We start from the raw sequence: 11,903 nt of genomic DNA, 5'->3' as shown, positions 1-11,903 counted from the left end.
GGTAGCATTTGGACTCATGTGTTTGTCGACTTAAGGTCGAAACTTGAAAATCTGGAACGAAATCATTTGAATAATGAAGAAGAGTGCAACTATGAACAAGAAATTTTGAATGCTTGTAACAGAGTACCTGACACTTTTAGCGACATAAAAAATCTAGTGATGGCTTTGCTAACAATTTTTTCATCAACATATTTTTGTGAGATTTTGTTCTCAGCATTAAATAATATTAAAACGAACAAAAGAAACTGGCTAACAGATGAAGTTACTGGCGCGTGTTTGGCCTTGAAGTTCACCAAGTATGAACCTGCAATTGAAGAACTAGCAGACAAACTTCAGCACCAAAAAAGTCACTAATTTCTAGTTTTCATACCATTTGATTATCATTGTTTTTATTATTATTTTTTCCTAAATGTACATTGTTTTTCTGTTTTTGTTCATTTTATACATATTTTTTGGTTGATTTTTCTTCGTTAAATGGCATTTAAATATATAAAATAAATATCAAAAATATAATCTTTTTTTTTTACTATGGTTGCAAATATCAAAAAAAAAATTATGAATATTTCTATATGTGACACGGCACCAGAGTTAAGTTAGGGTTTTTCAAAATTTTGACACACCGAGCTCAAAAGGTTCGCCATCACTGGTCTAGTGGCCAGTGTGCAACTGCTCAGATAATGACTGTGGGTACAGAGACTATTAGAGGTGCGACTATGTGGAAAAGGTATCTATTCACCACCCATGTACGTCTGCCTGATTGAGATACTGTTATGATGGACTGTCTTGTCTAATGGCTTATGGCCACTGGCTTCTGCAATAAAAACTCATTCTTACACACCCACAACCTCTCATGGCTTCTCTAAGACCTGATGTCCAAGGAGGTCCAGCACTAGGCAGAGGTGGTCAGACCCAACAACTGCATCTAGTGGATGGAAGATAAAAGAGGAACCTGGACTCAAGTTCCCAATAGTTTGTACAGTGGGCAGGGTTCGAGAAGGAACCTGCCCTGGCATAGTGGGGAAGAATTTAGAAGAATATATGGATTCAGAGCAACTCAGAGCACCAGAGCTGAGCAGTGCTCTTGCTGTCTATGACAGAGACTTACACATTTTAAATGGCGTTACACAGATTTCCAAGTCACAAACACTAAGAATGATCAGATATAGTAACATTAGGAAAGCAAATTATTCTGTTTTTAAAAAAATATTTTTTAAAATTGGTATCAGGGAGTAATGGGGGGAGAGGGAGGGAGAGAAAGAAAGAGAGAGAGAGAGAGAGAGAGAGAGAGAGGAACATCAATGATTAGAGAATCAGCTGCCTCTTGTATGACCCCCAATGGGGGTCAAGCCCACAATCCAGGCATGTGCCCTGACCAGGAATTGAACTGTGACCTCCTGGTTCATAGGTCAACGCTCAATCACTGAGCCATGACGGCTAGGCTCATTGTATTTGTAAAGGAGAGACTGACATAAGCTTTGTGAAATATAAGACTTAGTGCTCCTCTCAGAACATAACCAGGTGAGGCCCTAAACAATAAAACCATTATATGAAGTAGAACTTTGAATTCTCAAACCATTGTTTGTCTGTGTATATCTATAAATTAAAATAAATTCAAAATAACTAAACAAAACTTATCTCCCTTTCAGGCTGCTATTCTTACTAGGCTCAGCAATTTGTCCCAAGAGAATGTAAAACCTATCACCAACATAACCGATGATTACCTATATATTCCCACTTTTCACTGGTTACAGATAATAGCTGTACTCCAGTTACTTCTACAGAAATATAAACTCTTGATAAAATATGAGAAGGAATCCAGGTGTACTAAGAATAGCCACTCACAAATATCCTTATGGCAGGAGGATATAGTCTTTTGGAAGCAGCCACGTTTGACTCAATTAAAAAAAAAGAGTGCTGTGGGGAAGCTAGTGATCATAATTCCACCTTTTTAAAAAAGATTTTTTAATTGATTTTTTTAGAGCGAAGAGGAGAGGGAGAGAGAAACATCCATTGGCTGCCTCCTGCATGCCCCCTACGGGGATGGAGCCCACAATCCAGGCATGTGCCCTGACTGGGAATCGAACTGGCAACCGCTCAACCAACTGAGCAACACCAGCCAGTTAATGAAGGGATTTGGGGGGAAGGGGACAGCCAAAATATATTAATATGCTTCATTTGTGCTTTAGAAATAAAAATGTTTAACATCGCTAAATGATGAAAGTAAAATAAGTGTGGTGAAAGCATCTTTTATGATAATGCTTATCAAAAATGTTAAATATATAAAAAATTACTTTTCCTATAACTTAATCTTTATTTTTAAAATAAAAATTCTAAAGGTACCGTCTCCTATGCTCTGCAGAAATTATCATGATTACATAAATCACTTCCTTGAAGAAAAATAACATCAAAAATCTACTTCAACCATTTTCATTAGGTATTGAATCTTAAGGGAGTGTGAAAATACTTACACTTAAAGGAAATTTTCAGTGTAACTATACTGGCAGCACTTACTAGTTACTACATTTGTTACCTAATGCTATTAGGCATTACTATGTCAATAGAGCCTAACTCATCAATATCAAAGTAAGATTTCTTCACTTACCCTTGCATAGTGGAATTCAACTCCATAGAGTTCTAAGGTACGTGCTGTGTTCAGGTAATTAAATTCTGCTTCTGCAGGAGATAAGCCTCTGTAAAGACATCATTAGGTTAAAAATTAAATCAATCACAAATATGGCCAAATTGAAAAGACTATTTATCTGGACATTTTTCAGCATCCTAATTAAATCTTTTACAAAACACCATGCATGACTGCTCCTCTTAGTTATGTACAGTAACATCTAACTTATCTGGAGGGTACACTTTCAGTAACATAAATTATTATTTTGTACAATATTTTCTTATTTTTGAAAAATATAAGAATTCATTAAGTTTTAAAAGTTCACAGCTGCTCCTATGGCTGTTAGAAAGTCACTCATTCCCAGACATAACTTAGTGTGTTTGTATACATCTGCATTTAAATTACACAGACTGCTTCTGAAACACATAGATTCTGAGACAAACTCTTGGGCAGTGTTTCTCAGAGAATGGTGCACAGACAGGCATTGATTCATAACAAATATGGAAACTGAGAGAATCAGAGTTTTACAGAATTTTGGTGGAGTAATTTCATGTCTGTTGAATCTAACAAAAAATGGCTTGTAATTTTTTGTCTTTATTTCTCCATTTTACTTTTCTATTAATTCATTTTTATTATATACTAAAGGCCCAATGCACGAAATTCATGCAAGAGTAGGCCCCCCCCCCCCCCCCCCCGGCTGCCGGCACCGGCACCAGCTTCCCTCTGGCACCCGGGACCTGGGCTTCTCTCTAACCGCCAGCAGGCACCCAGGACCCGGGCAGCCCTAGCTTCATCCGGAAGGTCGCCTGGAAGAACGTCGGTCTAATTAGCATATTATGCTTTTATTATTATAGAAGATTTTAGAAGTATTGTTCCATGACAGAGTAGAGAAAAATTAGTCTTTCACAACAGATAGTAAACATCCCCTGTGATTCTTATAAACACAAGTTTTAGAACTATAATTTAAAATGCCTTTAAAAACTGACTTACCTCTATATTATATATACTGTTCTAACAACCTTAGTTATCTGTTGTTATCAGACTACAGCAGAGCAAGAGCAGCAAATTACAAAAACAAAGATATAAGCCTCTCATTCACTACTGATACTAAAAAAGGACCAACAGCCTGCCAATTTATGATAAAAATGAGATTCCTCAAAAAAAGCAGATATATTTCAGATCTGTCTACAATTCAATTAAGCTAAATATTCTATCTTTCCCACACCATCCCCAGTTAAACTAGATGATTCTATTTTTTTTCTTTGTTTAAAGAGTTGAAGAATCATTTCTTTAAACCAAATAGAAATATATAATTAATACCTTGTTAAATTTATAATCTTTTTCCTTGCAGGAGACTTTTCATTATTGGTAAATTTTTTATAAATTGGGTTTATCTTCAAATCCTTGATTTGGATATGCTATGTATAGAACTTTCATTATAAATGGCATTTACTTTTAGACCAAAATAGCTCCCTTACCACATTAGGCCAATCTTAATATTCTCATTCAGGAGTCTTATTTTAGATTAGGGTCAGCAAACTTTTACTGGAAAGAGCTAGCTTTCAGGCCATATGGTCTCTGTTGCAACTACTAAACACTGCTGTTATGTGAAAGCAACCACAGACAACATGTAGACAAATAAGGGAATCTGTGTTCCAGGAAGTGCTCATTTATGGACACAAATTAGGATTTCTCAATATGTCATGTGCCACAAAATGTTATTATTTAAAAATTTTTTTCCCAACCATTTAAACCATACAAACCATTCTTATCCCATGGGACATAAAAAATAGGCAGTGGGCTATAGTTTGCCAATGTGTATTAAATAAATAAGGCCATTCCCAAATAAAAGTTTCTTTAATAGTCAGAGCTAACTCTGACTGGTGTGACTAAGTTGGTTGGAGCATCATTCTATACACTGAAAGGTCTTGCACATCATCCCAGTCAGGGCACATACCTAGGTTGTGAGTTTGATCTCCAGTTGGGGCATGTATGAGAGGCAACCAATCGACATTTCTCTCTCACATCAATGTTTCTCTCTCTCTCTCTGTCTCCCTCTCTCTCTCTAAAAATCAATTAAATAAAATGATAATAATAATTACTATTATTATTAGTGAGAAAAAATAATAAATATAATAATAACTAATATTTCTTCAGTGCTTACTATGTGTTAGGCGCTGTCTTGAATACTTTATGTATAAACTTACTTAATCCCTACAATAACTTCAGAGGTAGGTAACTTTTATTATTCCCAATTTACATATGAGGAAACAGAGACATAGAACCATCTGGCCAAGGTTACATGATAGTATGGAACCTTACCAGAATTCCAATCCAGACATTCTGGCTTGAGTTCACACACTCAGCCAATATGCAACACCACCTTAACTTCTACATGAGTAATTTGAATGGTATGTTAAAGCAAAGCTGATCTCTGACCCAATAAACAATATTACCTTCTATTCAAAACAATAGCTCTCTTCTTGAAAAAGATTATGTAACAGAATATTAGACATAAAATATCAAAGTTGAATACTGTAATGAGTGAAAAATTACTACTATATTTAAAGTGCTATTTTTTTTATAAATTAAGTACTATATAAAGTTCCTTTTCTCCTCTTGGCTCATTATTACTAAAAAAAAAAAAAGTCCCTTCACACAGCTAAAAACGGAAAAAGAATTGGTAAGTAGACTGTGAACATATGATTAATATTCTAAAATTCCTGGCAACTTTATATAATAAAATTCACCTTAATATATTTATATAAAATATAAAACTTTATTTAATGAAAAGATTATAGCCTATCTGGTGTGGTTAGTGGTTAGTGCTTAGTGCGAGGCCCTGCACACTGAAGGGTCGCAGGTTCGATTCCTGGTCAAGGGCATGTGCCTGGATTGTGGGTTCGCTCTCCACTCCCTGTCAGGGTGCATGCAACCAGTTGACGTGTCTCAAATCAATGTATTTTTTCCTCCCTCCCTCCTTTCCACTATCTCTGAACAGCACTGGAAAAAATATCCTCAGGTGAAGGTAAAAAAAAGTTTATATAATGAAAACTAGCAATTCTATATAATAAAAGGGTAATATGCAAATTGACCCTAACAGAAGAATGACTGGGAATGACTGGGCACCATGACACACACTGACCACCAGGGGGCAGATGCTCAATGCAGGAGCTGCCCCCTGGTGGTCAGTGCACTCCCACAGGGGGAGCTCTGCTCAGCCACAAGCCAGGCTGATGGCTGCCAGCACAGTGGTGGTGGCCGGAGCCTCTCCTGCTTCCTCAGCAGCGCTAAGGATGTCCGACTGCAGCTTAGGCCTGCTCCCTGCTGGCAAGTGGACATCCCCTGAGGGCTCCCGGGCTGCCAGAGGAATGTCTGACTGCCAACTTAGTCCGATCCCCCGGGAAGCAGGCCTAAGCCAGCAGGTGGACATTCCCCGAGGGGTCCCAGACTGTGAGAAGGCACAGGCTGGGCAGAGGGACGCCCCTGAGAGCACAAATTTTTGTGCACCGGGCCGCTAGTTTTATATAATAGCAAATAAATTTCTGTTTACATATACCTTTATAGTTCTTAGTAAAAATGAAAACAAGTCTCATATGAAATAAGCAATGGTTTTTCTTTTAAACAGATCAGCTATATTTCTTTATAACAATTATACTATTTTATATAATAGTAACTGTTCTACATTAAATAAATATAACAATTATATTAAAAAAGTTTAAAACATTTCTCTAAAAAAGATGCCATTAAGAAATTTACCACCTTAGCTGGTTGCTCAGTGGTTAGAGCACTGGGTCTCAGATTCAATTTCAGTCAAAGGCTCAAACCCTGACCCCGTCAGGGCTTGTGTGGTATGCAAGCAATCGATGTCTCTCTCTCTCACATCGATGTTTCTCTCTCTGTCTCCCTCTTCCTTCCACTCTTTCTAAAAATATCCTCGGGTGAAGATTAACCCGCCAAAAAAGTTTACCAAATAAGCAGAAAAATAAATAAATCCTTACGTATGTTGCTGATGTAATTTTGCAATTTCTTTTTCAAACTCTTGAGGTTGATTAGGAATGAAAGAATAATCTGAGAGGTAGCCTGGCAAGTTTTCTGACTGGTTGTAGTCTCCAAATTCAGCTAATAAATGAAAGAAAAATATTCACTTTAATAAACACATTTTTTAATGTTTATAGCCAAATCAGCAGTCATGAACTACATTATATTTCTGGAAGTAAAATATTTATATTTCTACTGTTACCATTTAAACAAGTTATAACAACGCATATAACATTCTTCTAGATTTAAAACACCTTGAGAATTTTTTCTGGAATTGAAGTAATTGCTAACTAACTGGAAGTGTCATTACATTTCCTCTGCAGTCACTTTCTTCTGCACAGCAACTTATGTCTAAAGAACTTATACATTAAATGCAATGTACTATTAATACAGACCATCTTAATATATGAAAACCCAGGACCCATAACATCCAAAATGATCAAAGGCTTGACCGACCAGAAGTCAGTGCTGGGTTGCCATGGGGACCCAGCACTGACTGCCGCCGCTGTAGGCACCCCGACACAGCACTGACTGCCAAGGGGGCTGTGGATCAGTCCCGAAGAGAGGACTGGAGAGAAAAGCAGGGATTGATCCGTAGTCTCTGTGGCAGTTGTTGATCAGCAGTTGCCTCTCTTTCACTCCGAGCTTGGCCAGCATCCACGCCTCTCTTTCTCTTGGGCCTCTGCAGATCAGCCCCGCCTCTCTGCTCAGGTCTGTTGATAGGCCCGGAGATGCTAATTGTCATAGAAACTGACCAATCAGAACCAAATCTGGGTAAAGTGTGAGGAGCCAATGGCTGCCTAGGAGGCGGAGCTTTTGATGCTGACTGGCATAGAAACTGACCAATCAGAACCTAATCTGGGTGAACTTTGAAGGCAGAACCTAAGGTGGGGGCTAAGGAGGGGTTTTAAGGGCAACAGCTGTTTGGTGTAAGGTAAGAAAACAGTTCAATTTTTTAATGACCAGTTTGGCAGTATAATGCATATGGCTCGCTATCAGTCCAGATATAGGGATTATGTATTTTTGTCTGCCAAGAGCATCTCCTCCTAATGAAAAAGGCTCCCCCCCCCCCATTTAAGCAATCCTATCCTATATAATCTATCTATACCACTAAAAGGGTAATATTGTAATTAGACCATGTCAACCGGACATCTTCCAGACGTCCGACTTCCTTCCAGACAAAGCCATGGTGGTGGTGGCTGAGGCAGAGGCCGTTAGGGGTGATCAGGCCGGCAGGGTAGGACAGTTGGGGGCAAGATCAGGCCGGCAGGGGAGGGCCGTTGCGGATGATCAGGCAGGCAGAGGCAGTTAGGGGCGAGATCAGGCCAGTAGTGGAGGGCAGTTGGGGGCGAGATCAGGTTGGCAGGGGAGGGCAGTTAGAGGATATCAGGCAAGCAGGCAGAGGCAGTTAGGGGCGAGATCAGGCCAGTAGTGGAGGGCAGTTGGGGGCGAGATCAGGTTGGCAGGGGAGGGCAGTTAGAGGATATCAGGCAAGCAGGCAGAGGCAGTTAGGGGCAATCAGGCAGGCAGGCAGAGGCAGTTAGGGATGGTCAGGCAAGTGAGCGGTTAGGATCCAGCAGTCCCAGATTGCGAGAGGGATGTCCGACTGCCGGTTTAGGCCCCACAGGGATCAGGCCTAAATCGGGGGTCGGACATCCCCCAAGGGGTCCCCGATAGAAGAGGATGCAGGCTGGGCTGAGGGAACCCCCCTCCCGTGCATGAATTTTGTGCATTGGGCCACTAGTCTATATATATAAAAACCCAGCGACCATTACAGCGGCATGACCAGGACAACCAGAACATCCAGTGGCTATGATACGCACTGTGGCAGCCAACCAGCCTGATCTGGGCCAGATCGCCCCCAATACCCTGATCAGGGCAGGGCCAGCCGGCCAACTGCCTTGGCTGGCAGAAATATGGAGTCCAGGGACCTTGGAGGTGCTCAGTCTCAGGCAGCCTCACGGGCAAAGTTCTCCTTTGGTGGAAGTGGACCTGGGATTAGGGTGCCGGAATCAGGGATGGGGTGGGGAGGCTTTCCTGGTGACCACAGAAGTCCCCGCAGGGCGAGCACAGCACCCAGGCGTCTGGCCCTGGTCTGGGCAGCGGCAGGAATAGGGGCGACGGGGCGGCGGCACATAGGAACCAGGAGGCGCAAGGCCCAACGTGGGCTCTTACCCCGCCTGCTGGGCCGAGCAGCACCAGCAGGTGGGTCATGGTGTGCAGTGAGGCGCTTGGCTGCCAACCGGAGGGGAAGAGAGCCAGGAGGGCAATGCTCAGTGCCAGCCAGAGCCCTGAGCGGTGTGGGCGGGGCCCGAGCTGGAAACCCTGGCAGAGTGGGCAGGGCTGCAGCCCCAATGCCTTTTCAGCCTTGGCCTTGGAATTCTGTGGGGAATCACTGTACTGGCTACCAGCACGTCAGATGTCAGCCCTGCTTCAAGAGAGAGGACATAGCAGAAAGTGGCAAGGCCACAGGAGAAATGGGAAATGCTGTTGCCATTTTCGGGAAACACAGCTGCCACAGTCTTCAGTAAATATGAACAGATAATCTTTGGTCTCCGTTCTACAGAAGAAGCTGAGTCTCAAAGAAGGGAGCCTTCTGCAACACCTCACCCACTTCTCATACGTGACCCTGTGCAGCATTGTTTTCGTTGGAAGTAGAGGATCCAAAATGTTTTTAGATCTTTGCTATTTTAGGCAGGAAAGAATTTAGCACAGTGAATTGGTGCTTGGGAAATCATCAGAAAACTGGAGGAGTGGGTATTAGGCTGGGCCCCCAGGAAAGATTCCCTGCTCAGAGGGAGGAGCTGCCCCCTCTGACACAACTGAATACTAGGACACTCTGGAGCAGCTGTGACCCGAGTATCAGGAAACTGCTGCCCCCGCAAGTGCCCCCCAGCCCCGCAAGTGCCCCCCAGCTCCCACAAAACAGGTCAATGGACACTGCCTCTGTCACAACTGCCTGTGCACAGCCTGGATTCTGCTGCAGAAAACCTCCACATCTCTGCAAACATGATCACCAGCAGCAAACAGCCCAAACTGCAGGAAGATGCCTCTGCCCTACTTCTGCCTTCAAAATATTGTGCAAGTGCATCCAATCGGCAGAAATGAATTCATATCCAGAAACCTAGTTGCAAAGGAGTTTGGGCAATTTCAGACTTTCGTCTAGGAGTGAGATCTTGCCAATGTACCTCATGTGCCTGGTATTGATAAAAATGGGACCCGGCTGGTGGGGCTCAGTGGTTGAGCATCGACCCATGAATCAGGAGGTCACGATCTGATTCCTAGTCAGGTTTCGGGCTAGATCCCCAGTAGGGGGCGTGCAGGAGGCAGCTGATCAATGACTCTCATCACTGATGTTTCTATCTCTCTCTCCCTTCCTCTGAAATCAATAAATATTTTTTTGAAAAATGGGGTCATGCTGTATATATGTGTTATAACGAGTTTTTCACTTCATAGATCACTAATGTCCTTCCTGTTAAAACCATACTTACAGAACATTTTTTATCATTCACTTTAATAGATCTCAGAGAGAAGAAGGGAGAGAGAGAAAGAAACATTATTCTGTTGTTTCCTGCACTCACTGGACTGGGTATTGAATCTGCAACCTGGGCATGTGCCCTGACTGGCAATCGATCCACCGCTTTCTGGTGTATGGGACGATGCTATGCTAGTACCCTGACCCCAAATTCTAGCTTCCAGAACTGTGAGAGAAATACATTTCTGTTGTTAAAGCCACACAAATTTATGATATTTTGTTATGGCTAAGCTAATCCTATAAAATAAAAGTCCAGCGACCAAATAGCAGATGACCGGAATGACTGGAACAATTGAGGCCCCTTGCCCTGGCTGGCCCCATCCCCGATCGGCCCCCATTGGGGTGGGCCGATTGGACCCCACCAGTGCACGAATTCGTGCACCAGGCCTCTAGTGTAATTATATGTTATTTGCCGGCCCTGGCTGGTGTGGCTAAGTTGGTCGGAGCTTTGTACAGAGCACCTGAAGGTCACGAGTTTGATTCCCAGTATGGGCACATGCCTGGGTTATGAGTTCCATCCCCAATTGGGGTGAGTATGGGAGGCAACTGATCAATGTATCTCTCTCTCTCCCCCTTCCTCCATCTCGAAAAATCAATAAAAAATAAAATCCTGGGCTGATACTTACACTGAACAGCAAATGAAGCCAAAAGGGCAGCAGTATTATAAGGACAGGGCAATCTAATAAAACAAAACAGAAAATACATAGCCCAAAGTTACACACAATGATTTCAAAAGCACGATAATTTATAATATACTAGTTACACTTGAAATTTCCATGTTGACTTATATTTTAACTATTAAGTAATGAACTTATTTGATGAAAGGAATTAATGTTATATGTAACCTTTTTTCAATATTTTGCAAAGGTCTTGAATTTCTTAATATAGAACTAAGAGTATTCTTAAACTTATTACTAAAAATGTATAATAGCCCACCTTCCAGTAAGAATGTCTTGTTTAATTTGCAAAAAATACTGGTACCTTAAAAAAAAAAAGATAGTTAGCATTTATTGGAATTATAGCATTTAGATATTAAAAACTATATACTTATATTAACAAATAAAAATTTAAATATTTAAGTATTTACTTCAATAATGTACATATTAACACAAGATATTTTAAAAATAAGCTTTCATAAATTCATGAATCCAAGTTTTAAAATTGTTTGATAAATGAAATTTTTGTACTGCAACTGTATTGTTTCCACTAGATCCATTATAAAACTCCTAACGCTTGTTAAGAGTTACATGACCTAGGGAGAAGATTAGAGAGAAATACTCTAAGGATTGGTGTATGCAGAAAGTATGCTGGGAAGCACAGCAGACATAGGAGAGCTGACAGTAACAATGCACTAGAGACCAGTAGAAGAAAATCATTCTTTCTGCTGAGATAGGAAGCCAACTTCAAGAACAGGCCTGTGTGCTGATTATCTTATGGCAGCAAGAAGCTACTGACTGCAGAAAAGCACCTTTCCCTCTTCATATGAGTTAAGAAACCTCTCTTTGATTAAATAAAAACAAAAAACCCACATAAGTTCCTTTACCTACAACTGATCTAATATTAGAATTGCCAAGTACCCAATTTCCTTAAAAAAAATAAATAAATAAGTATCCTATAACAAGAATACTAGGGTTGCTTACAAGATGGCACTGTCCTGTCCCTGCTAGTGGGTGAAGTCATTCCCGCACAGATGTATCAATGCTTGGG

At 41.0% G+C, this 11,903-nt stretch overlaps 1 protein-coding gene across 7 annotated transcripts in view; it reads right to left on the bottom strand.

Moving 5' to 3' along the window:
• PTPN4 (protein tyrosine phosphatase, non-receptor type 4 (megakaryocyte)) overlaps window positions 1-11,903 on the bottom strand; it is a 213,048-nt gene that overhangs the window by 128,029 nt on the left and 73,116 nt on the right. For all 7 annotated transcript variants that reach the window (XM_014547921.1, XM_005876489.2, XM_014547925.1 and 4 more), the window contains 4 exons: window positions 11,133-11,177; window positions 10,823-10,875; window positions 6,622-6,742; window positions 2,603-2,690 (listed from right to left, as the gene is read on the bottom strand). In XM_014547921.1, the coding sequence (XP_014403407.1) occupies window positions 2,603-2,690; window positions 6,622-6,742; window positions 10,823-10,875; window positions 11,133-11,177 (307 nt within the window). The remainder of the gene's footprint in view (window positions 1-2,602; window positions 2,691-6,621; window positions 6,743-10,822; window positions 10,876-11,132; window positions 11,178-11,903) is intronic.

Source organism: Myotis brandtii, unplaced genomic scaffold (assembly GCF_000412655.1).
Source record: "Myotis brandtii unplaced genomic scaffold, ASM41265v1 scaffold488, whole genome shotgun sequence".
Classification (NCBI taxonomy): Eukaryota; Metazoa; Chordata; class Mammalia; order Chiroptera; family Vespertilionidae; genus Myotis; species Myotis brandtii.
The sequence above is the reverse complement of the archived record's forward strand: the minus strand, read 5'-3'. Positions and strand labels throughout refer to the sequence as shown.